The sequence below is a fragment of the Grampus griseus genome, assembly GCF_964374135.1.
Source record: "Grampus griseus genome assembly, chromosome: 19".
Lineage (NCBI taxonomy): Eukaryota > Metazoa > Chordata > Mammalia > Artiodactyla > Delphinidae > Grampus > Grampus griseus.
Window position 1 is genome coordinate 30,668,962 of NC_139013.1, and position 25,466 is coordinate 30,694,427.

Here is a 25,466-nt window from a genome sequence, read left to right on the forward strand (position 1 = left end):
TTTTCCTCTAAGAGTTTTATAGTGTCCGGTCTTACATTTAGGTCTCTAATCCATTTTGAGTTTATTTTTGTGTATGGTGTTAGGGAGTGTTCTAATTTCATTCTTTTACATGTAGCTGTCCAGTTTTCCCAGCACCACTTATTGAAGAGACTGTCTTTTCTCCATTCTATATCCTTGCCTCCTTTGTCATAGATTAGTTGACCATAAGTGTGTGGGTTTATCTCTGGGCTTTCTATCCTGTTCCATTGATCTATATTTCTGTTTTTGTGCCAGTACCATATTGTCTTGATTACTGTAGCTTTGTAGTATAGTCTGAATTCAGGGAGTCTGATTTGTCCAGCTCTGTTTTTTTCCTCAAGACTGCTTTGGCTGTTTGGGGTCTTTTGTGTCTCCATACAAATTTTAAGAGTTTTTGTTCTAGTTCTGTAAAACATGCCATTGGTAATTTGATAGGGATTGCATTGAATCTGTAGATTGCTTTGGGTAGGATAGTCATTTTCACAATATTGATTCTTCCAATCCAAGAACATGGTATATCTCTCCATCTGTTGGTATCATCTTTAATTTCTTTCATCAGTGTCTTAAGTTTTCTGCATACAGGTCTTTTGTCTCCCTAGGTAGTTTTATTCCTAGGTATTTTATTCCTTTTGCTGCAATGGTAAATGGGAGTGTTTCCTTAATTTTTCTTTCAGATTTTTCATCATTAGTGTATAGGAATGCAAGAGATTTCTGTGCATTAATTTTGTATCCTGCAAGTTTACCAAATTCATTGATTAGCTCTAGTAGTTTTCTGGTGGCATTTTTAGGATTCTCTATGTATATAGTATCATGTCATCTGCAAACAGTAGCAGTTTTACTTCTTCTTTTCCAATTTGTATTCCTTTTATTTCTTTACTTCTCTGATTGCCATGGCTAGGACTTCCAAAGCTATGTTGAATAATAGTGGTGAGAGTGGACATCCTTTTCTTGTTCCTGATCTTGGAGGAAATGCTTTCAGTTTTTCACCATAGAGAATGATGTTTGCTGTGGGTTTCTCATATATGACCTTTATTATGTTGAAGTAGGTTCCCTCTATGCCCACTTTCTGGAGAGTTTTTATCATAAATGGTGTTGAATTTTGTCAAAAGCTTTTTCTGCATCTATTGAAATTATCGTATGGTTTTTATTCTTCAGTTTGTTAATATGGTGTATCACATTGATTGATTTGCGTATATTGAAGAACCCTTGCATCTCTGGGATAAATCCCACTTGATCATGGTATATGATCCTTTTAATGTGTTGTTGGATTCTGTTTGCTAGTATTTTGTTGAGGATTTTTACATCTATATTCATCTGTGATATTGGTCTGTAATTTTCTTTTTTTGTAGTATTATCTTTGTCTGGTTTTGATATCAGGGTGATGGTGGCCTCATAGAATGAGTTTGGGAGTTTTCCTTCCTCTACAATTTTTTGGAAGAGTTTGAGAAAGATGGGTGTTAGCTCTTCTCTAAATGTTTGATAGAATTCACCTGTGAAGCCATCTGGTCCTGGACTTCTGTTTGTTGGAAGATTTTTAGTCACAGTTTCAATTTCATGACTTGTGATTGGTCTGTTCATATCTTCTATTTCTTCCTGGTTCAGTCTTGGAAGGTTATACCTTTCTAAGAATTTGCCCATTTCTTCCAGGTTGTCCATTTTATTGGCATAGAGTTGCTTGTAGTAGTCTCTTAGGTTGCTTTGTATTTCTGCGTTGTCTGTTGTAGCTTCTCCTTTTTCATTTCTAATTTTATTGATTTGAGTCCTCTCCCTCTTTTTCTTGATGAGTCTGGCTAATGGTTTATCAATTTTGTTTATCTTCTCAAAGAACCAGCTTTTAGTTTTATTGATCTTTGCTGTTGTTTTCTTTGTTTCTATTTCATTTATTTCTGCTCTGATCTTTATGATTTCTTTCCTTCTGCTAACTTTGGATTTTGTTTGTTTTTCTTTCTCTAGTTCCTTTAGGGGTAACGTTAGATTGTTTATTTGAGATATTTCTTGTTTCTTGAGGTAGGCCTGTATAGCTATAAACTTCCCTCTTAGAACTGCTTTTGCTGCATCCCATAGGTTTTGGATCGTTATGTTTTCATTGTCATTTGTCTCTAGGTATTTTTTTATTTCCTCTTTGATTTCTTCAGTGATCTCTTGGTTACACAGTAACGTATTGTTTAGCTTCCATGTGTTTGTGCTTTTTACGTTTTTTTCCCTGTAATTGTTTTCTAATCTCATAGTATTGTGGTCAGAAAAGATGGTTGATATGATTTCAATTTTCTTAAACTTACTTAGCCTTCATTTGTGACCCAAGATGTGATCTATCCTGGAGAATGTTCCGTGAGCACTTGAGAAGAAAGTGTATCTGTTTTTGGATGGAATGTCTTATAAATATCAATTAAATCTATCTGGTCTATTGTGTCATTTAAAGCTTGTGTTTCCTTATTAATTTTCTGTTTGGATGATCTGTTCATTGGTGTAAGTGAGGTGTTAAAGTCCCCACTATTATTGTGTTACTATCAATTTCCTCTTTTAGAACTATTAGCAGTTGCCTTTTGTATTGAGGTGCTCCTGTGTTGGGTGCATATATATTTATAATTGTTATATCTTCTTCTTGGATTGATCCCTTGATCATTATGTAGTGTCCTTCCTTGTCTCTTGTAACATTCTTTATTTAAAAGTCTATTTTATCTGATATGAGTATTGCTACTCCAGCTTTCTTTTGATTTCCATTTGCATGGAATATCTTTTTCCATCCCCTCACTTTCAGTCTGTATGTGTCCCTAGGTCTGAAGTGGGTCTCTTGTAGACAGCATATATATGGGTCTTCTTTTTGTATCCATTCAGTGAGCCTGTGTCTTTTGCTTGGAGCATTTAATCCATTCACGCTTAAGGTAATTATCAATATGTATGTTCCTATTACCATTTTCTTAATTGTTTTGGGGTTTTTTTTGTAGGTCCTTTTCTTCTCTTGTGTTTCCCACTTAGAGAAGTTCCTTTAGCATTTGTTGTAGAGCTGGTTTGGTGGTGCTGAATTCTCTTAGCTTTTGCTTGTCTCTAAAGCTTTTGATTTCTCCATCGAATCTGAATGAGATCCTTGCTGGGTAGAGTAATCTTGGTTGTAGTTTTTTCCCTTTCATCACTTTAAGTATATCATGCCACTCCCTCTGGCTTGTAGGGTTTCTGCTGAGAAATCAGCTGTTAACCTTATGGGAGTTCCCTTGTATGTTATTTGTCATTTTTCCCTTGCTGCTTTCAATAATTTTTCTTTGTCTTTAATTTTTGCCAATTTGATTACTATGTGTCTCAGCATCTTTCTCCTTGGGTTTATCCTGTATGGGACTCTGCGCTTCCTGGACTTCGGTGGCTATTTCCTTTCCCATGTTATGGAAGTTTTTGACTATAATCTCTTCAAATATCTTCTCGGGTCCTTTCTCTCTCTCTTCTTCTTCTGGGACCCCTATAATGCGAATGTTGTTGCATTTAATGTTGTCCCAGAGGTCTCTTAGGCTGTCTTCATTTCTTTTCATTCTTTTTTCTTTATTCTGTTCCACAGCAGTGAATTCCACCATTCTGTCTTCCAGGTCACTTATCCGTTCTTCTGCCTCAGTTATTCTGCTACTGATTCCTTCTAGTGTATTTTTCATTTCAGTTATTGTATTGTTCATCTCTGTTTGTTTGTTCTTTAATTCTTCTATATCTTTGTTAAACATTTCTTGCATCTTCTCGATCTTTGCCTCCATTCTCTTTCTGTGGTCCTGGATCATCTTCACTATCATTATTCTGAATTCTTTTTCTGGAAGATTGCCTATCTCCATTTCATTTAGCTGTTTTTCTGTTGTTTTATCTTGTTCCTTCATCTGGTACATAGCCCTCTGCCTTTTCATCTTGTCTATCTTTCTGTGAATGTGGTTTTTGTTCCATAGGCTGCAGGACTGAAGTTCTTCTTGCTTCTGCTCTCACCATGAACATTTTGATCTGTATTTTTCTAGTGTTTTTTTCCATGACCCACCCTATCTATCTGTGTATCTATCCATCTATCTACGTATTTATCAATCTAGCTAGAATTTTTAAACACAAACTTTCCTTAGCATTATAAAACAACATAAATATTTCTCTAACCATTAAGCACTCTTTCATATTTTTTATGTGTATAGTCAAGAAGTATTCCATTGTAAGAATGAAAAATAGTTTATTTACCAAATCTCATAATATTGGAACCTTGGGTTATTTCCAATTTTTACTACTATAAAAAACATGAGCATTCTTAGAAACTGTTGTGTACTTCCGTGTTCATTTTCCATAGGATAAATTCTTTTTTTTTAATTAATTAATTAATTTATTTATTTTGGCTGCGTTGGGTCTTTGTTGCTGTGCGCGGGCTTTTCTCTAGTTGCAGCAAGCAGGGGCTACTCTTCGTTGGGGTGCGCAGGCTTCTCATTGCGGTGGCTTCTCTTGTTGTGGACCACGGGCTCTAGGTGTGCGCGTCAGTAGTTGTGGCACACGGGCTCAATAGTTGTGGCTCACAGGCTCTAGAGGGCAGGCTCAGTAGTTGTGGCACACGGACTTAGTTGCTCCACGGCATGTGGGATCTTCCCGGAAAAGGGCTCGAACGCATGTCTCCTGCATTGGCAGGCAGATTCTTAACCACTGCACCACCAGGGAAGTCCAGGATAAATTCTGAGTAATGGAAATGGGGAATCAGAACTGTGCTTTAAAGTGCTGCTAGGAATTGCTGAGCTGCCTTTCAGATACTTTGATTGTTATAATCAGTGTGTGCCACACACTTCCTGTTTTGTCCTTCACTCTGCTCCTGGCTCCTTCCAGCTGAGGTTTTATTGCAGAAGCCAGGCCCCATGGTCTCCAGGGGAACAGCCCAGGACAGGGCTGTGGATGGGGGTAACTCTTGAAGACCCCTCCCCGTGAGCATAAACTCCCTTTCTCGCCACCCTCCTCCCAGGTGTTATCTCCCCTGGCCAAGAATCTCTTCCACCGGGCCATCTCTGAGAGTGGTGTGGCCCTCACTTCTATCCTGGTCAAGAAGGACGTGAAGGCTGCAGCTAAGGTAGGTCTCACACTGGACTGTCCCCACACCCTTTGCTCTGCTCTCCTGGAGTTGTCAGGGGTCTTTCTTGCTGTGGGAGCCAGTTGACATCCTCAAAGAATCACAGAAGTGAGGGTGGCTGATCAGGGAGGGCAAGGACACACCTCATCCCACCTCCACCTTCTACTGCTGAGCAAACTGGGGCAGAGAGCAGAAGCACTTGCCAGGGTCAGCAAGTGATCAGAGCAGAGCCGGACTCAGACTCATGACTCTGGACTGCCAGCCCCATGCACGGTCCACTGACCATATTTCCTAAGGGAGGGGTGCTGGGCTGGATGTGTCTGGTGGACTGTCATTGTGTCTTGCCTCTCTCAGGGTCTGAGGTCTGGTGAACTCATTTGTACCATGTGGGCCTGGAGTGGTTCCTCCCTGGGGGCTTGTGACTGGGGTGGGTTCCTGAGAATTCATTCATTGCTTCATTCATTCATTCAACAGATAGTTTTGGTACAGCCTGACATCTAGCTTCTATTCTCATGGAAGAGATTAATGATTACATAATTGCACAATTTATAAAATATCAATTGTGACAATAGCAATAGAGGAGAGATACCTGATGTCATAACAGAATCCAAAAGGAGTGCTTAGTCCAGTGGACAGGGGGAGGTTTTCAGGAAAGGCTTCATGAAAAAAAGTGATCAACGAGTTGAGATGAGAAGGATGAGCAGTAAATTACTTGGTAAGAAAAGAATATCCAGGAAGAGGGAACAGCCTGTGCAAATGTCCTGTGGCAGGAGCAGGTATCTCAACTGAGAGAGAGCGAGAAAAGCTGCTGTGGCCAGAGCAGAAAGAGCAGACGGAACCTGGAGTGAAGTGAGGATGGAGCCATCGGCAGGGCCATGCTGCAGAGGACCTGGTGAGGACTTTGTCTTTATTTGGAGAGTGTTAGGAAGCCAAGGAAGGGTGAGCAACAGGGAGGCTCTGCTGAGGAGTGTGCGCTGGAGTCACTGATGTGGAGCGATTTCGTCGGGCTGTGAGAGCTGGTTAGGTGGACGGGTGGGGGCAGCAGCCAGACTTAAAGGGACTGACTGGTAAGCAGGAGGGGAGGAGATAAGACACCAAGAATTTAAAAAATTGTTGAGACTGTTTTTCAGAATTCTTTGGTTATTAACAGCAGAAGCCCATTGATCAGGCTTAAGTCAAGAAGGGGGAGTTTATTTAAAGGAAACAAAGGTGGCAGAAATGGTGCTGGATTTTGCTGTCACACAGGACCAGAAATTGACAGAATAAAGAATCCAAGACTCATATTCTTGTGTGCTCTCGCTCTCTCTCTCTCTCTCTCTCTCTCTCTCTCTCTCCACTCTACTTCTTCATGTGCCTTTTTATTTAATTTTTCACCAAATACATACTGAGCATTGATTGTATGTCAGACACCAGACCAGGCTCTGGGCAGCCCATGTGCGCTCTCCGTGGTCCCGCCATCATGGAGCCTGACTTTCCTCCTTCTGCATCTTCCCCTCTGGCTGCACTTTGCAAGTGTCTAGCCTGAGGCCAAAAGGCTATTAATTGGATGAGCTGAGATTTGAAATTAGTGGGATTCTGTATTCCATGCTCTCAAGCCCCACTCCATGCTGCCTCTCTTTAGATGTTCAGCTTTGAGATCATTATGTCCACTTGAACAGAGATAAGGCAGCAGAGGCTGAGAAGTATAATTGACACGTCTGGGATCCAGGACATACTGGTCTAGAGTATCTTCTGCTACCATGTGTTGACTTTAGAAATTGAGGTTGGAACAGAACACCTCTTTATTGATGGAGGGAGGAGACAGGGCTCTTGAATTCTGCTGTCACCTGTGATCTCTGCAGAAAATTGCTGTCTTTGCTGGGTGTAAAAGCACCACCTCAGCTGTCCTTGTTCACTGCCTGTGCCAGAAGACAGAGGACGAGCTCTTGGAGATAACGCTGAAGATGGTGAGTACATCCAGTCTCATAGCCACACAAGCTCCCCGTCCTATAAACATGGCCCCAGGCTTCATCATTTCAGCTGTCCCCTTGCCCTGGAAAAACTACCTGGGACAGTTTCTCACCTCTCAAGAGCAGTGTCAGAGCTCTGGATCTGAATGGGGAATTTCCTTCTTTCTTTTTTGTTATGGAATATCTCAGATGTTAGCAAAGACAAAAAATAACGTAATGGGGCTTCCCTGGTGGCACAGTGGTTAAGAATCCGCCTGCCAATGCAGGGGACATGGGTTCAATCCCTGGTCCAGGAAGATCCCACATGCCACGGAGCAACTAAGCCCATGCACCACAACTACTGAGCCTGCGCTCTAGAGCTCGTGAGCCATAACTACTGAGCCCACGTGCCACAACTACTGAAGCCCGCACGCCTAGAGCCCGTGCTCCGCAGCAAGAGAAGCCACCGCAATAAGAAGCCCATGCACTGAAAGGAAGAGTAGCCCCTGCTCACAGCAACTAGAGAAAGCCCGTGCTCAACGACGAAGACAAAACGCAGCCAAAAATAAATAAATTTATTTTAAAAATAGTAATAATAACGTAAGGAACAACTGTGTAATAACTCCTCATATCTATCAAAACTTACTTTTTCCAATATTGTTTTCTGATAGCTTTTTTATATATAACTATTTTCTTTATTGTAAATATATGTGTCACATACAATTTACCATTATAATCATTTTAAGTGTACAATTCAATGGCATTAATTTCATTCATAGTACTGTGCAACCATCACCACTATTTCCAAAAATTTTCATCATCCCAAACAAAAAATCCCTACCTCTTTAAACATAACTCTACCTTCTCCCCTTCCCCCCAGTCTCTGGAAGCCTCTAATGTACTTTCTGTGTATGAATTTGCCCATCCTAGATTCATTCATGTAAGTGGAATCTGATAGATTTTTAAGAAATTAAACATTACACATTCTCAGAGGTGATTACCATCCTGAATTTTGGGGAATGGGGTTATTTAGAACAAAGCTTTTCAGAAAGGTTGTCACAATTGTCTTGGTTAATTTAGAAACCACCTCAATTATCATCCAGTGGTGGCCCAATTTTCTAGATTTTCTGCACGTCTGCCTCAGTAGTGATTCTCACATAATCGTCTATCTCCCCATTCATCCATCCAACCATCCATCCATCTATTCATCCATCCATTCATTCATCATCTTATTATACATCTGTCCATCCACCAGTGAATCCAATTCATCAGTATCTTTTCATCAATCTAATATCAATTTATCTATAACATTCATTCATCTGTTATCAATCATTCATATATCTGTATTTCATCATCCATCTCTCTAAAATCAGTGATCCATCCATCACCTAATCTGCTAGCTATCATCCATCTATCCACTTATCTCCCCAATTCAATACTCCAAGTATTGACTAATTCCATCCACCCAACCATCTCTCTTGCTAAGTGTATGGGGGTGGGTAACAGCGTGGGTGATGCAGACATAACTGGATATAGTCCCTGCTCATAAGGAACTATTCAAGGAGAAACACGCCCATATACTTAGTGGATTAAGTGTGGTGGAAATACAGAGAGGGGACGCATTCATTATAGTAAGCAGGGATGCTTCACAGAGAAGGTGACATTTCAGGATTGGTGGATGGCTATGGTAGTGGGTCATCACAGGAAGCTACAGCACAACAGATACCCAGAGATCACCACTTATAAGATCCGCTTATAAGGGGAGAGTCTGGACCCTGGACCCCTGAGGATGCTCCTGGACCCCCAGCGGCCAGCCTCCAGCACTGGACTCTGCTCTATTTCCATGGGTTAAGTCCAACGTAGCCTTGGATCCTGGTTTCTCAGGCTCAAATAAGGTGACCAATGTGCTCAAAGATAAAAACACAACTGTTTTCTGATGCCTGGAAAGAGGTAAATTTATCTCAGCAATTCTCCGTGTGGCACAAGAGATCCACTTATAAAGGGAGAGTCGGTGACTTTGGGAGAATCCAGAGAACCTAAGAGCCCATGTTATCCTTCTGAGATCTTCTGAGATCACGTGGAAGTGTTTCCATGATTATCCTCTCTCCCCAATAACACACGTGGGTGTGCACGTGCACACACACACACCTGGATTGCGGGGCTACAACCCATAACGGAGGGACCCTTACTGGGACTTCCTGCATACTGGTCAGGACTGTTAGCTGCAGTGTCACAATAAAATGAGCACAATCTTGGTGAACTCACAACAAAGAGAAGTGTGGAGTGGGGTGAATTTCAGTGAGCTTGTATGAGTCAGGATTTTCTAATGCAGGAGGAGAAAACTCATCTCGAAGTGACTTGAGAAGAGAAAGGTGTATGTTGTAACAGAATCTTCAGGTAACTAACTGAAAAGTCCAGGAGTTGATGGCTTCAGGCATGTCCGGATCCAGATGCACATATGATATCATCAAGACTCTGTCTCTATCCCTCAGCTTTTTACCTCTCTGTGTTGGCTTCACTCTCAGGCGGATTTGTCCCCTGGAGAGGTTAGACAACAGCAGTATCCTAGACTTACATCCTATCTGCTTAGAAGCCCTCTTTCCCAATAATTCCAGCAACAGTTTTGGGTAAACTCTATTGAACTGACATGGGCACATGTCCATCCCTGAAGTTATCCCTGTCTTCAGGGAGATGGTGCACCTCAGGTCACATATGGATGCCTGGAATCGTGGAGTGAGACTGGGGAAGAGGGAGTCCCCCAAAGGAAAATAGGGATGTTTTCGCCTGGAGGAACAAGAAGAGGAAATGGGTACAGGGCAGGGCAGGCACAAGCAGCAGTCCTCTCCAGAGCTCCCCTCCCCCGTCCCACACCTGCACCCTGTACTCATGCCCAGGGGAGCTGGTGCCCTGCCCACTTCCTTTCAGCCCAGCCAGGGTGGCACCAGGAGGGAGGACTTGATACCTTTGACGCACAGCTCACCGGATCAGCTTTGCTCTCAGGAAGCCTTTTCACCCACAGCCTCTGCCTTTGTCTTCACAGAAATTTTTCGCTCTTGATTTACATGGAGACCCCAGAGAGGTAAGGACCTTTGGTTTCTTGATTATAGGTTTTAAGTCTTTAAGCTCCAGTTGCATATGAATGAAAGAATTCTCTCTTGTGAAATCATAGTAACTCCTTGCATTTACCCTGCTGAGGCCAGGAGAGGGACAGAGTATTGCCTGGATAGCACAGGGAGGAAGACCAATCATAGCACACAGAACCTGTTCCCCCAACTCCCAGTCCAGTGCTCTCTGTCATCAACCCTGTGTCCCCTGGACCCACCTACCCCCTCATCTTGTTTACATTCCTAAAAATGCCCTGTTAGGGGAAGGCTGGACTAGAAACGTCCACTGTGAGGAGTGGAGAGAACTGGACAATGGGGGCTCTTCAGGAGCCGTCACGAGGAGCTCAGATCTCCTGGGAGGCTGCAGGGGTGACTGGCTGTGCAAATTGCACTATTTGCAGGGCTGTGAGGAAAGGAGTCATGAATCTCAGTCCTGAGGACACTACCCTCCTCCCAGCCACGCAGAAAACTCAAACAGCAGCCTCCCATCTCCTTCCTCCCCTCCCACCTTCCAATGCTTTGCCAGGTTCCGATGCAACATCTTATGTCCTGCCCTCTCTGCTCTCTCCCTGGGGAGAGTAACACTTACCTTAAAAGGTGTAGAGAGGATTAAATGAGATTCATTCAGTCATTCAACAAAGACTTTTTTTTTGAAGTATAGCTGATTTACAATATTGTGTTGGTTTCTGGTGTGCAGCAAAGTGATTCAGTTATACATACATATACATATTCTTTTTCATATTCTTTTCCATTATGGATATTGAATATAGCTCCCTCTGCTATACAGTAGGACCTTGTTGTTTATCTAGTTTATATATGGTAGCTTGTATCTGCTAATCCCAAACTCCTAATATATCCCTCCCCCACCCCCTTTCCCCTTTGGTAAACATAAGTTTGTTTCCTATGTCTGTATTTCTGTTTTGTAAATAAGTTTATCTGTGTCATATTTTAGATTCCACATATAAGTGATATCATATAGTATTTGTCTTTCTCTTTCTGACTTCACTTAGTATGATAATCTCTGGGTCCATCCATGTTGCTGCAAATGGCATTATTTCATTCTTTTTAATGGCTGAGTAATATTCCATTGTGTATCTATCTATCTATCTATCTATCTATCTATTTATCTATATATATATATAGCACATCTTCTTTATCCATTCCTCTGTCAATGGATATTTAGGTTGCTTCCATGCCTTGGCTATTGTAAATAGTGCTGCATGAACATTGAGGTGCATGTATCTTTTCAAAATAGAGTTTTCTCTGGATATACGCCCAGGAGTGGGATTGCTGGATCATATGGCAATGCTATTTCTAGTTTTTTAAAGAAATGTTCTCCATAGTAGCTGCACCAATTTACATCCCCACCAACAGTGTAGGAGGGTTCCCTTTTCTCCATACCCTCTCCAGTGCTTGTTATTTGTAGACTTTTTAATGGTGGCCATTCTGATCAGTGTGAAGTGGTACCCTACTGTAGTTTTGATGTGCATTTCTCTAATAATTAGTGATGTTGAGCCTCTTTTCATGTGCCTATTGGCCATCTGTATGTCTTCTTTGGAGAAATGTCTATTTGGGTCTTCTGCCCATTTTTTTTTTTTTTTGATTGGGTTTTTTTTTTGTTGTTGTTATTGAGTTGTATGAGCTGTTTGTATATTTTGGAGATTAAGCCCTTGTTGGTCACATCGTTTGCAAATATTTTCTCCCAGTCCATAGGTTGTCTTCTTGTTTTGTTTATGGTTTCCTTTGAAGTACAAAAGCTTATAAGTTTGATTAGGTCCCATTTGTTCATTTTTGCTTTTATTTCTATTGCCTTGGGAGACTGATCTAAGAAAATTTTGTTTCACTTTACATCAGAGAATGTTTTACCTATGTTCTTTTTTAGGAGTTTTATCGTGTCATGTCTTATATTTAGGTCTTTAAGCCATTTTGAGTTTATTTTTGTGTATGCGGTGAGAGTGTATTCCAACTTCACTGATTTACATGCGGCTCTCCAGCTTTCCCAGCACCACTTGCTGAAGAGACTGTCTTTTCTCCATTGTATTTTCTTGCCTCCTTTGTCAAAGAGGATCAACTGTAGGTGTATGGGTTTATTTCTGGGCTCTCTATTTTGTTCCATTGATCCATATGTCTGTTTTTGTGCCAATACCTCACTGTTTTGATTAGAGTAGCTTTGTAGTATTGTCTGAAGTCTGGTATGGTTATACTCCAGCTTTTCCAACAAAGATTTGTTCTTTTTCCAACAAAGATTTAATTAGCACTTTACTGTGCCAGGACCTGATTTATAAGCTGGGGATATAGCAGTGGAGGCCATGCAGACACAATCCCCTGCCCCCTTGTAGTGAGGGTGGCAGACAATAGACAAGCAAACAAAATATGTAGTATGTTTGATGATGGTGTGTTTGGTGAAGGGAAATGGGGATAATTTGCCAGTGGTTTGAATTTGCAGAGCAGGGTCAGGGAATAGCTGGATGCAGAGGTGACATTTGAGCCAAGTTCTGGAGGAGGGGAGGAAGCCAGTTGTCAGGAAATTGGAGGAAGAGTGTTCCAGGCAGAGGAAACAGCAAGGGACATGAGACTGGTGTGGACAGCCACACCAGTGTGGCTGGTGTGAGGGGAGAGAACAGGATTGAGGCTAAAAAAAGAGTGGAAGGTGGGGGTGGTCCTTTAAAGGACTTGGATTTTGATTCCAAGTGAGATAGGAAGTCTTGGGAGGGTTTTGAATAGAGGAGTGACAGGATCTTAGATTTTGCGAAGGGCACTTTGCTGTGTTGAGGATGATGTAAGGAAGGGGCAGGGCAGGCACAGGGAGACCAGCTGGGGAGCCTCTGTGCTGGAATAATCCAGGCCCGGGATCATGGCAGCTTGGACTAAGGCTATAGCAGAGTGGGTGGAGAGAAGAGGTTTGGGCCTGGAGATAGATAGATAGATAGATAGATAGATAGATAGATAGATATAGATATAGATATATAGAGATATATTTTATGGAAGTATAGTTGATTTACAATATTGTGTTAGTTTCAGGTGTACAGCAAAGTGATTCAGTGATATATATAAATATTATTTTTCAGATTATTTTCCATTATAGGTAATTACAAGATATTGAATATAGTTCTCTGTGCTATACAGTAAATCCTTGTTGTATATCGATTTTATATGCAGTAATGTGTATCTGTTAATCCCAAACTCCTAATTTTCCCCCACCCTTTCCCCTTTGGTAACCATAAGTTTGTTTTCTATGTCTGTGAGTCTGTTTCTGTTTCGTAAGTAAGTTCATTTGTATCTTTTTTTAGATTCCACATATAAGCAATATCATATGGTATTTGTCTTTCTCTATGTGACTTACTTCATTTAGTATGAGAACCTCCAGGTCCATGGATGTTGTTGAAGTAATAGCTGACGGGATGTGCTGATGCACAGCGTGTGGGGCGTGAGGAGAAGAGGAGTGAAGCAGGCCCGAGTTTTTTGTTTGCTGGTTTGGTTTGGTTTTGGTTTCAGCCGCGCTGCGCGTCTTGTGGGATCTTAGTTCCCCAGCCAGGGATCGAACCCTCGCCCTTGGCAGTGAAAGCGTGGAGTCCCAACCACTGGATCGCCAGGGAATTCCCTCCTCTGGGTTTTTTGACCTGAGCAAGGTGATACATGAGGCCCACACAGAGCAGCCACTAGCACCCCCTCTGGACAGCAGTGTTTACTGTCCCTCTTACTGTTGCTGGTATCAGTCAGTCCCCACTGGACACTGCCCTGGACACCACCTTGATCAACTTGGACCCTTATTGTCTCTCTACTGCCCCTCCCCATCCCATGTCCCACGGTCCTGACAGATTTCCCCTTGTAAACACATGCCGCCTCTGTCTTAAAAGACCTTCCTTACAAGACAAATCCCCTCACTCATGGAGTTATTCATTCAAAATACATCTGAGTCCCTACTGTGTGCAGGCATGTGCAGAACACGTGCTCCAACATGTGACCATGTCTCTAGTGCACACCCCCAACATTCCTCCAAGCCCAGGACCCTTGGGGTTTGAGGTTCCTGGGATGAGCACTAAAGTGACACCTTTGTCACTTTGCTTATGCTGTTCCCACTCTTTAGAAAACTGTTCATTCCCCAAAGCCCACTGCCAACGGTAGGCACCTCCTCTGTGTGGCCTTCCTGGGTCCTCCTTCCAGAATGAGTTGCTACTCTTGCTGGCCTCCTGCAGCAGCCCTTCCTGAACTGTGCAGCCTTTGGAAGTGAGCAGTAGTGGCACCCCAGTCCCTTCTCCCCTATCGTCAGCCATAGTGGATTAGGATTCAGGGCCTTGTCCTGCTGCATCAGAATCATGCGACAGAACCTCTCTTGCTGGCAACTAGAGCTGGCCTGTCATTCACTGGTCCTTGCAGAGTAGAAGCAGGTCCCGGGAGCCATAGCATCTCAGAGCCTAGGAATTGTCCACTTCTACCTGCCATCCAGGTAGGGGAATATGCACATGGGGCTGGTGTGCAGTGCAGGATCTGTAACAGCACTGCTAATGAATCATATCTAATGTTATTCAGCCCTTTCCAGGTTCCAGGTACTGTGCTCAGCATTTTGCATGTGTTCAGTAATTTAATCCCCACAACAACCCATCTTATAGATGAGGAAACGGAGGCACACACAGGTGAAACTACTTTCCCAAGTGACCAGCTAGTAAATGACAAAGCCAGATTTCAAATCCAGTCTGGCTCCAAAAACCCTGCTCCTAATGACCACTGTGACCAAATATGAACTATAACTATACTGGAAACCAGCTTCCCAGGTGGTGACATGTGAGTCGGTTGCTACTAATCTGTGGCCATGTCAATACAGTAGTCCCTCATTATCCTCGAGGAATAAGTTCCAAGACCCCCAGTGGATGCCCAAAACCTCAGAGAGTACCAAACCCTATATATCCTATGTTTCAGTTCCTACGCATACATACCTATGATAAAGTTTAATTCATAAATTAGGTACCCTAAAAGAATATCCAAATGCTAGCATCACTACTCTTGGGCTTTGGAGCCATTATCAAGTAAATAAGGGTCACCTGAACACAAGCCCTGCAATACCATGAGAGTTGATCTGGTAACCAAGAGGGCTACTAAGTGACTAGAGGGCAGGAGACCCTGGCAACCATAATGGACACAACACTGCCCTCTTCCCCAGAGCTTTCCTTTCCTGCCCACCGTGCTTGACGGAGTGCTGCTGCCAAAGACGCCCGAAGAGATTCTGGCTGAAAAGAATTTCCACCCCGTTCCCTACGTCGTGGGAATCAACGAGCAGGAGTGTGGCTGGATTCTGCCGATGGTGAGAAAGTGCAGGCCTCTTAGACTCGCCTCCCTTGCCCGTCACATCACCCCTCCCATCTCTGGTCACAGAATCCCTCCTTCTACGCACGCACCTCGGGGACCTTCATACACCTTGACGTTTCCGTGGAAACCTTCTCCACGATGGCCCAGCTGTCATCTGGGTGGTGCGGCCCTGGGGACCCACATCCCCACACACTCTCTGCTTGTCCTCCCATCCAAGAATCCTGAAATGTCAGTGCCAGGAGGGCTGGTAGAGATAATCATTGGGCAGATGAGAAACCCAAGGCCTGGAAAGGGGAAGGGGCTTGGGAGTTAAGGAGAGTGAGGCCTGGGACCTGCAGCCTCTTCCCTGGGCTTGGTGCTTTCATAGTTTCTCCATAAATTCCACCCACCCACACCTCACACTCTCATTCATCTAACTGGAAAGATTCAAAGGAGCCTGCTTCTTCCTGAGTTAAAATTGACTTCTAAAAGTTAGGAAGTACTTTCCCTTCTGCCAAAGATAAACAAAGCCGGACACCAGTTGAAGTGGTAACAGATTTGACTCAGATACACCCTTGCTGTAGGAAAACGATCAATTGTGAACTGAACCCAAGGCCGGGGGCTTGGGGAGGATTATCCGTGTAACTGGGCCACCTAGATTTGTTGGCTGGCATTTATCTGGAGAAGAAACAAACTTCTCTCTTTATGACAGGAGGCCGTGGTGTAAGTAGAAGCAAGGCTCCTGCTGAAATTAGGCCTTTATCTTTCCACAGGGACTGGAAGAGAGAGCAAGAATTACCCCCTGAATGTTTGCTTTTCATAGAGATGGCTCTCAGGTCCTGAGGAAACAGTTTTGTGTGGTAGATTTACATCTCAAAGGGCAGAGAAAGGATTTATAATAACAAGGTTTTAAAGTAACTGTTCTACGAATGGGTTCAGGGACCTACCTGCCTATCACCAGGTTTTGGCTAGAGCAGACGGTAAATTTTCCTGGCAGCACAGAGCTTGTTAAGGGGGCCTGGGGTCATCCTGGGGACATGGCCTTAAGCTGCTTGTGGCTGTGCTAGAGTTTGGTGAAGTCGCTTAGTGCAGTTTTGATGCAGTTGTTATGTGCAGAGTTCTGCAGGTCTTCAGAATGATTTCAGAGGTTATACCAAAGGACCAAAACCATAATGGCAGAATCTGGGGCTTTCTCAGTTATCTGACACAGGCGGGGTATTTGTGAGGTCTGTGTCATCTGCCCCAGAGCCCTCTACTTCAACACTTGGCTGGCTGAAACCTTCCCTCTCTGTCTTGATGACCACTGTGGAGACTCTAGCCTAAATATACATATATATATGTACGCATATACATACACACACACATATGTATATACATACATACACACAAAGACTGGGGCAGCTTCCCTTAACAATTACTTTATCTTCTTTGTACTCCTTGATTTCTAAATATAAAAGTCCATTTGATTCATTGATTTTGCCCAACTCCTCAAAGACCCATGCCCATCAAGACATGACAAAGTGACCTTCAGCCTGCATTGGTTTGGTGTGTTGGTCACTTCGGTTTTTCTTGCCATTACCGGATGATTCACAATTGCTTAACCTTTGTTTTAACAGTTCATGGGCTACTCATTCTCTGAAGGCAAGCTAGACCAGAAGACGGCCACGTCACTCGTGTGGAAGTCCTACCCCATCCTTGTAAGAGTCTAGGAATCACAGGAACTGGCTGAGCCCTAAAGAGGGGAAGAGGCTTGTCCCCAACTGCAGAGCAACTAATGGCAGAATGAAGACTGGGGCTGGGGGGTTTCTACTCCCATTTTTATGCCTTTCCACCTCACCACCAGGAGTGGGCGGAAGTGGTTGCGCAGAACTTGAGAGGTTCGCCATTAATGCAAGCCTTCCTCCCTGGCTGGAGAAGCCATGCTGTTCACTAGGGCTGGGTGGTCACTTTCACTCTTGATCTATTTCAGAACATCCCTGAGGAACTGACCACGGTGGCCGCTGACAAGTATTTAGGAGGGACGGACGACCCTGCCAGAAGGAAAGACCTGTTCCTGGACCTGATTGCAGATGGGATGTTTGGTGTCCCATCTGTGAATGTGGCCCGTCACCACAGAGGTGAGTCATGGAAAGTGGACAGGAGAAGGACACTGACTGCACCAGCTTCACACTGTATTCTCTCCTAATGCTCAGCATAGAAAGATATGTGGAGGGACTTCCCTGGTGGCACAGTGGTTAAGAATCCGCCTGCCAATGCAGGGGGCACGGGTTCGAGCCCTGGTCCGGGAAGATCCCACATGCCGTGGAGCAACTAAGTTCGTGTGCCACAACTACTGAGCCTGCACTCGAGAGCCCATGAGCCACAACTACTGAGCCCACGTGCCACGACTACTGAGGCCTGCGTGCCTAAGGCCCGTGCTCCGCAACAGGAGAGGCCACTGCAATGAGAGGCCTGCACACCACAACGCCCCTGCTCGCCACAGCTAGAGAGAGCCCACGCGCAGCAGCAAAGACCCAACGCAGCCAAAAAATATTAAATAAATAAATAAATTTATTTTTTAAAAAAAGATATGTGGAAACTCCAAGGTCCATTCTATATGGCCTGGGGACAGTCAGGGGGCACTGTCCTATTTTGGTTTCCACCAGGAGCGACTCCAAGGAAAGGATCCAAATACAAATATTTTATTTGGGGGGTGATCCCAGGAAACACCAGTAGAGGAGTGGAGAAGTGACATGAATGGAGAGGAAGCCAGTCCACCCTGCACTGTCAAGAAAGCATCCACTGTGGACAACTGGAGCTGGGGAGTTCTGAGAAAGACATATCTTAGGGTTATCCCAAGAGAGTGGCAAGAGAGCTGGGGTATTTATCCTCCAACTTTGTCAAGACATTGGTTGAAGGCTGTTCCCAAGGGCAGTTAATTCCCTGGTGCTTTGACCTGCTACACACATGGGCAGAGTGGTCTCTGGCTGCCAAAGACCTCAGGCAAAGAGCTGTGGATGCAGGAGGTGGAACTCAGGCTGACGTGCCCGGAAGCAGGGGATATGGGGAGGCACCGACAGCCTCTGCCACAGGGCTCCTTACTTGAATTGCGGTGGTCTGTGGGGCTAGAGGGGAAATCTTGGAAGATAGGTCTTGGAAGGTTTCCAAGATCAGAGCTAGTTGCAAACTAGTTTGTTAACCAGTGGAGCTGGGGGTAGAGTGAGGCCAAGAGTAAGACCAGGAGTGTTTTCTGGGACCAAGAAAGCTGAAAGGAGTGAGAAGGGGGAGGTGTAGGGCAGGTGGTCTGGAGAATGTTGATGTCTGCAGCTGGCCTTGTTCCATCCCAGTGTGTGCTGGGTCTATCACAGGACCTTTCAACATATCCCAAGACTGTGTAGGGGGGATGTGAGGTAAAGGATGGATGAGCTCACCCGAACAGGAGGTGTCCCTTTGGGGCGCCTTGTTGAGGTCCTCACCAGACCCTTCCTTTTCTAGGAGCTATCCTTCACCTAGTCTGCAAGGCAGGAAATGGTTCTCTGATCCAGACCACTCTCTCTAACTGTGCTAGAAGGGTTTTAGAATTGGGGACTTTAAAAGCATAATAAAAATTAGCTACAGTTCACCTACCATGTCCCCAAAATTCAGGACAGTCATGTACAGGTGCTGGTTACCACTCCCTCCTCCATAGGGTCCTGATGAAACTCTTCAGCCAGGGGCTGCCTGGGGTCAAATTTGTTCTTTCACAAACTTGGCTTTGTCTCTCGATACATGTGGTTTCCTCTTCCTCACTGTCTGTTGACCCAGCCGTCCTGGACTTGTGTTTTATCTGAATCTCATGACTGCATTCAGGATCTTTTTTCCCTGGACTTCCCAGATTTTATCAACATTATTATTTCCTTTTTAAATTTTTGTACTTGTCTTACTCTTTTTTTTATAGAAGAGAACTTTTCTGAATATAAAATTAACATCTTACAGTTGTAAAACATTTTGAAAATATGGAAACACATAAAGAAGAAACTAGATATCACTCATAATTCCTCCACCTAGAAGAATCTGCTATAAATTTTTGCCATATTTTCTTCTATTAATCTTTCCATATCTTACATATAATTTAAATATTAATTTTATCTTATGTTTTTGTTCACAGAATCCTATATTTAAGCATTTCCTCAATGTCAACAAAAACTCATAAAAAACATCCATTATTTCATGGAATAATACATTAAAATTTACTTTAGTCTTCCTGTCCTATTGGATATTTAGGCAGGGTGCCCATACTTTGGTGCTACAAAAACATTATGCTCAGCCTCATGTGCATAAATCTTTAACCAAATCTCTGATGATTTTCTTAGAATTGGTTATTAGAGATTTAATTACTAGCCTGGGCCTGTAGGAGCATTTTAAATTTCTTGATACATATTGTGAAATTGCTTTCCAGTGTATAAGAGTGTGGATTTCTTTTTTTTTGATTAATTAATTTTTTTATCTTTATTGGAGTATAATTGCTTTACAATGGTGTGTTAGTTTCTGCTGTATAACAAAGTGAATCAGCTATACGTATACATATATCCCCATATCCCCTCCCTCTTGAACCTCCCTCCCACCCTCCCTACCCCACCCCTCTAGGTCGTCACAAAGCATGGAGCTGATTTCCCAGTGCTATGCAGCAGCTTCCCACTAGCTATCTATTTTACATTTGGTAGTGTATATATGTCAGTGCTACTCTCTCACTTCATCCCAGCTTCCCCTTCCCCACCCCGTGTCCTCAAGTCCATTCTCTACATCTGTGTCTTTATTCCTGCCCTGCCACTAGGTTCATCAGTACTGTTTTTTCTTAGATTCCATATATGTGCATTAGCATGCGGTATTTGTTTTTCTCTTTCTGACTTACTTCACTCTGTATGACAGACTCTAGGTCCATCCACCTCACTACAAATAACTCAATTTCGGGTTTTTTTATGGCTGAGTAATATTCCATTGTATATGTGTGCCACATCTTCTTTATCCATTCATCTATCGATGGACATTTAGGTTGCTTCCATGTCCTGGCTATTGTAAATGGTGCTGCAATGAACATTCTGGTACATGACTCTTTTTGAATTATGGTTTCTCAGGGTATGTGCCCAGTAGTGGAATAGCTGGGTGATATGGTAGTTCTATTTTTAGTCTTTTTTTTTTTAATACAGCAGGTTCTTATTAGTCATCAATTTTATGCACATCAGTGTATACATGTCAATCCCAATCACCCAATTCATCAGACCCCCACCCCCACGCCCTACCCCAGCTTTCCCCCCTTAGTGTCCATACGTTTGTTCTCTACATCTGTGTCTCAATTTCTGCCCTGCAAACTGGTTCATCTGTACCATTTTTCTAGGTTCCACATATATGCATTAATATACAATATTTGTTTTTCTCTTTCTGACTTACTTCACTCTGTATGACAGTCTCTAGATCCATCCACGTCTCAACAAATGACCCAATTTCGTTCCTTTTTATGGCTGAGTAATATTCCATTTTATATATGTACCACATCTTCTTTATCCATTCGTCTGTCGATGGGCATTTAGGTTGCTTCCATGACCTGGCTATTGTAAATAGTGCTGCAGTCAACATTGGGGTGCATGTGTCTTTTTGAATTGTGGTTTTCTCTGGATATATGCCCAGTAGTGGGATTGCTGGGTCATATGGTAGTTCTGTTTTTAGTTTTTTAAGGAACCTCCATACTGTTCTCCATAGTGGCTGTATCAATTTGCATTCCCACCACAGTGCAGGGGGTTCCCTTTTCTAAGAGTGTGGATTTCTTAATTCTCTCAGTTGAGATACTCAGATTAAAAAATAAAAATAGAGACTTCCCCAGTGGTGCAGTGGTTAAGAATCTGCCTGGTAATGCAGGGGACACAGGTTCGAGCCCTGGTCTGGGAGGATCCCACCTGCTGCAGAGTAACTAAGCTCATGCCCCACAACTACTGAGCCTGTGCTCTAGAGCCTGTGAGCCACAACTCCTGAGCCCACGTGCCACAACTACTGAGGTCCTTGCACCTAGAGCCCATGCTCCACAACAGGAGAAGCCACTGCAATGAGAAGCCCGCGCACCACAACAAAGAGTAGCCCCCACTCGCCACAACTAAAGAAAACCCACACACAGCAACAAAGACACAATGCAGCCAAAAATAAATTAGTTAATTAATTAAAAAAATAATGCTGCTAATTTCATAAGCCCCTCCTAACCAAAAAAAAAAAAAATCACACTTTTAATTTGCGTATTTTTGATTGCTAGCTTTCCTTCCCTCTGCTTTTCTTATTGTTCTTAAATGTTATTATTCAATTCTGTGCCTACTTTATTTTGAAGACTTGTGGTTGCAGGAATTTAATAAATCTCAGAGGTTTAAGGCAGAAGGCTTAAAAAAAACAAAAAGAAACAAAGAAGGAGAATATATTTTGGGCAGCATGCTGCCATAATTAAGTTCTCTCATTCACAAAAGGTCTTTCCTCTCTGGCTGGGTTGTGAGTTCCATTCTAAAACTTCTGAGTGGCAGAGCCAAGGATAAAACCCCTCCTTACAGCAATTTCTGCTTGACCTTGAAACAACTGTTTAATAAGTGGATTGTGGGACCACAGAAGGATTGCTTCTTCCAAAAACACCTCTTGCTAAACCACAGTGCAATGATGGGGCGTGAGAGAGGCAATTAAATAGATTATTCTACATCCTCCTGTGGGGATAGCATATATTGTTAAGCTACTTTGTGGGCAAATATTTAATGATATGAAGCAATTATTATAGCCATATGAAATAACATATACAATAGTATCCTAATTTTATATACATAAGTCGGATAAGTGCTAAAATATTAACAGGTTTCTCTGAGCAGTGGGATTAGATGTGATCATTTTGTTCTTATTCCTTTTTTCTGCATTTTCCAAATGTGATTCTGTCCCCAGGAAGGGAAAAAGTGTGATATTTTCCCGCCAGTCTGACTTGTGGCCTGACCCTTCCCGGGTAGAGTCAGTCGCTCTGGGCATAATGATCAATGCAGAGCACAGAGCTCCCCAGGCGGGTGGCCCGTGAGTTAGCCCTGAAGGAGCAAGATGGGCGACGCTGCTGAAGCGTCAGCAGGAAAACTGACATCTTCCTGGGGCTTAGAGGGGGGGTGGTGAGCGTAAGGGCAGGGGAGAGGAGGAGGGAGGAACTGTACCCTCCTCGGCCCCTGCTTCCTTCCGCCACCACCTTAACACTCCCTGGGCCAAGCAGGAAGCAAGACCTGTGAGATGACAGAGAAAAAGGAAATGCTGAATTGTGGTTTCCCGAGACACAAGGAATAGACTCTCCCCTTTCTGCATAGGCTTGTATTTAAATATCTGCACTTTCAGGCCAGCAACTTGGATTTACTTCACTCTTCTTGGAATATGTGTGAAAAACACCAGAAATGCTCAAAAATGGGCATAATAGAAGACACCTGTCAGGCTGCAGGTATTCTCCAAGGGAATGAAGACTACCCTGTTAGCAATGAAATACGGTAGTGTAAAGTGTGTGCATATAGACGTCCTGTGTGTGTGAATGCATCAGAAGGGGCTTATGTGAGTTGACCTAGTGCCGCTGTAGTTATTTTGAATGGATCTACCCAAGGTTTCAACATTCATTGATTTATTCAATCAATCTTCACTTATTCATTCAATGAATACCTGGCTCAAATCCTATTCTACCTCCCCCAACTAGGCACCCTTAATCAAATCATGAAATTTTTCCAAAAGTCTTTTTCTCTGTTATGCTGATAACCAGGGGCTTCCTGCAGGGACACACAGGATCTGGCACACAGTTGCTTCTCACAACAGGCAACTTCTGTTAATATTGTTCACTCAGGACCAGGCATGCCCCCAATTTCCTGATTGCTCACAGCGCCCCTCCCACCCACCTCTGGAGCCCTTGATACCATCCAGGTGTGCGTCTGCTGAAGTGAACTGTGCATGAATCCATGTCTTCCAGTTGCCGGAGCCCCCACTTACATGTATGAGTTCCAGTATCGCCCTTCTCATCAGCCATGAAACCCAAGATGGTGATGGGGGACCATGGGGATGAGCTCTTCTCGGTCTTCGGGGCTCCATTTGTGAAAGGTGATGGCCCTTTGGTGACTACAGACTTGGAGTTAGGGGATCTGGGTTCAAGTCTTGGTTTGGTGGCCTTGGGCAAGTTCCTCCTTCTCTCCAGGTCTTTGTTTCCTGAATTCACCGTAACAGGGTTGAAGGACAAAGGGTCCTAACCTTTCTCTTGCTCTAATGTGCATGGTGGAGAATGTGTATCCTTGCGCCCTCCTCCATGGTCACTCTAAGGATCCAGACCTGGGCATCAGTAAGACAGGAGGTGGGTCACCTGCAGGGCCCTGCTCAGGGCTAGAATGCCACCACTCACTTCGCACTCACAAGAGCATATCAGAAGGTACGTGAGAGTAAGGTTAGAATTGCTCTTAACCTTGAATCAGGACTAATATGTTTCTGTCTATCCAACCATCCATCCATCTATCTAAAAGTCGTATCTTTTAATATTTTAATACACTTAAGAGTATAATATTTTAAAGAAAGACTTTTCACAGATGTCTTCAATGTCTTAACCCTCAGCAGTTACCGACAACTTGTGTGTGACACAACCCAGGGCTGTACATGGCAGTGCCTCTGGGTATTTTCTGGTTGGGTGACTCTTTGGGGGCCTTGCAGCTTGGTTATTTTTCAGATTCTATGAAAATGTGTGTGGATATAGGAGATTGAAAAAAGACCCAAAGGAGAGTATCCTGGGAGGTGGGGTTACTGTAGCAGAAACCCTGGGGTATGGCCCTGTGACCCAGCCCTTCACTGAGCCCGACCTAGGTCAGTAACTGTCAAGCTTAAAGTGCACTTGAATTACCCAAGATCTTCTTAAAATGCGGTTTTGACTCAGTAGGTCTGGAGTAAGGGCCCCGTTTCTGAATTTCTAACAAGTTCTCAAGGGCTGCTGCTGCCCCTGAACCACACTCTGAATAGCAATGGCTTTGTCTCCTCCCCACAGATGGTGCCTCAGAAGAGGAGACCAATCTCAGCAAGATGGTGATGAAATTTTGGGCCAACTTTGCTCGGAACGGGTGAGCTGGTGGCACAGACGGAGCAGGGTTGGGAAGGGGCAGGGCGTGTCTGCTGGGTGGGAGGAGCTTCAACGTGTGCTGGGTAAACTCCCCGCCCTGTGGCCCCTGACGTGAGAGCTCCCTCAGTGGACAGGCTGCCCAGGAGATGGTCAGCCTCCTGTCTCTGGAGGCGTATGAGCCTTTGGCAGAGATGAAGCCAAGGGGTCCCTGACAATCTCTGAGGGTTGTTGGGGCCACACAGTAGCTTTGGGGAATTTCTATGTGACTCTGTTCCCAGGAATCCCAACGGGGAGGGGCTTCCCCCTTGGCCAGTATATGACCAGAAAGAAGGGTACCTTCAGATTGGCATCACCACCCAGGCAGCCGAGAAGCTGAAAGACAAGGAAGTGGCTTTCTGGAACGAGCTCCTGTCCAAGGAGGCGGCAAAGAAGCCACCCCAGTTAAAACATGCTGAGCTGTGAACGGGAGGCTCAGCTGGCCTTGGGGGCTTGTGGGACCCCAGACAGGGGTATTCTATAGAAGGTGTTTGTGGGCCTAAGAGGCATCTTATTGTGGAGGCTGGGGAATTATCTGATGGGAGTAGCAGAGGTCAGGGAGGGGGAATTTCTGTTTCTGTGGCCTCAATTTTGGAAATAAATGTTCTTTTGGAGACCAAGTCAGTGTCTTTGTCTTGGGCTGGAATTAAGTCATCCTCATTAGCGAGAAAAGGATGAGAGAGGGCACCACTGGCAGGAAGGTGACTCGGGCAGCTCTGGCTTGGCCTCTGGACAGGAAGAGTCCAGTAGGCTGGGCCCTGGGAGGGGCTGAGGGGGACACTGCATCTGCTCCATGTCTCTGGGCCGTCAACAACTCCAGTAAGTGGATGTGAGGGAACCAGAGGGCAGTGTCCCTCTCCTCCATGTGGAGCCGCCTGTAGACATGGAGGGGGCACAGACCGAGGATGTACCTGGAGTGGGAAGGAGGGGGACTTGCCATGGTGACACTGTGGCACTGT

At 44.0% G+C, this 25,466-nt stretch overlaps 1 protein-coding gene across 1 annotated transcript in view; it reads left to right on the forward strand.

The window, feature by feature from the left end:
• LOC309837431 (liver carboxylesterase-like) overlaps positions 1–25,127 on the forward strand; it is a gene marked incomplete at its 5' end in the record, with an annotated part of 42,323 nt that extends 17,196 nt beyond the window's left edge. The window contains 10 exon segments of the mRNA XM_082677914.1: positions 4,967–5,071; positions 6,913–7,017; positions 10,040–10,078; positions 15,262–15,402; positions 17,003–17,083; positions 17,356–17,503; positions 23,347–23,391; positions 23,394–23,474; positions 24,400–24,472; positions 24,750–25,127. Of these exon segments, the coding sequence (XP_082534040.1) occupies positions 4,967–5,071; positions 6,913–7,017; positions 10,040–10,078; positions 15,262–15,402; positions 17,003–17,083; positions 17,356–17,503; positions 23,347–23,391; positions 23,394–23,474; positions 24,400–24,472; positions 24,750–24,933 (1,002 nt within the window). The 3' untranslated portion in view covers positions 24,934–25,127.
• Between the last annotated feature and the right edge of the window lie 339 nt (positions 25,128–25,466).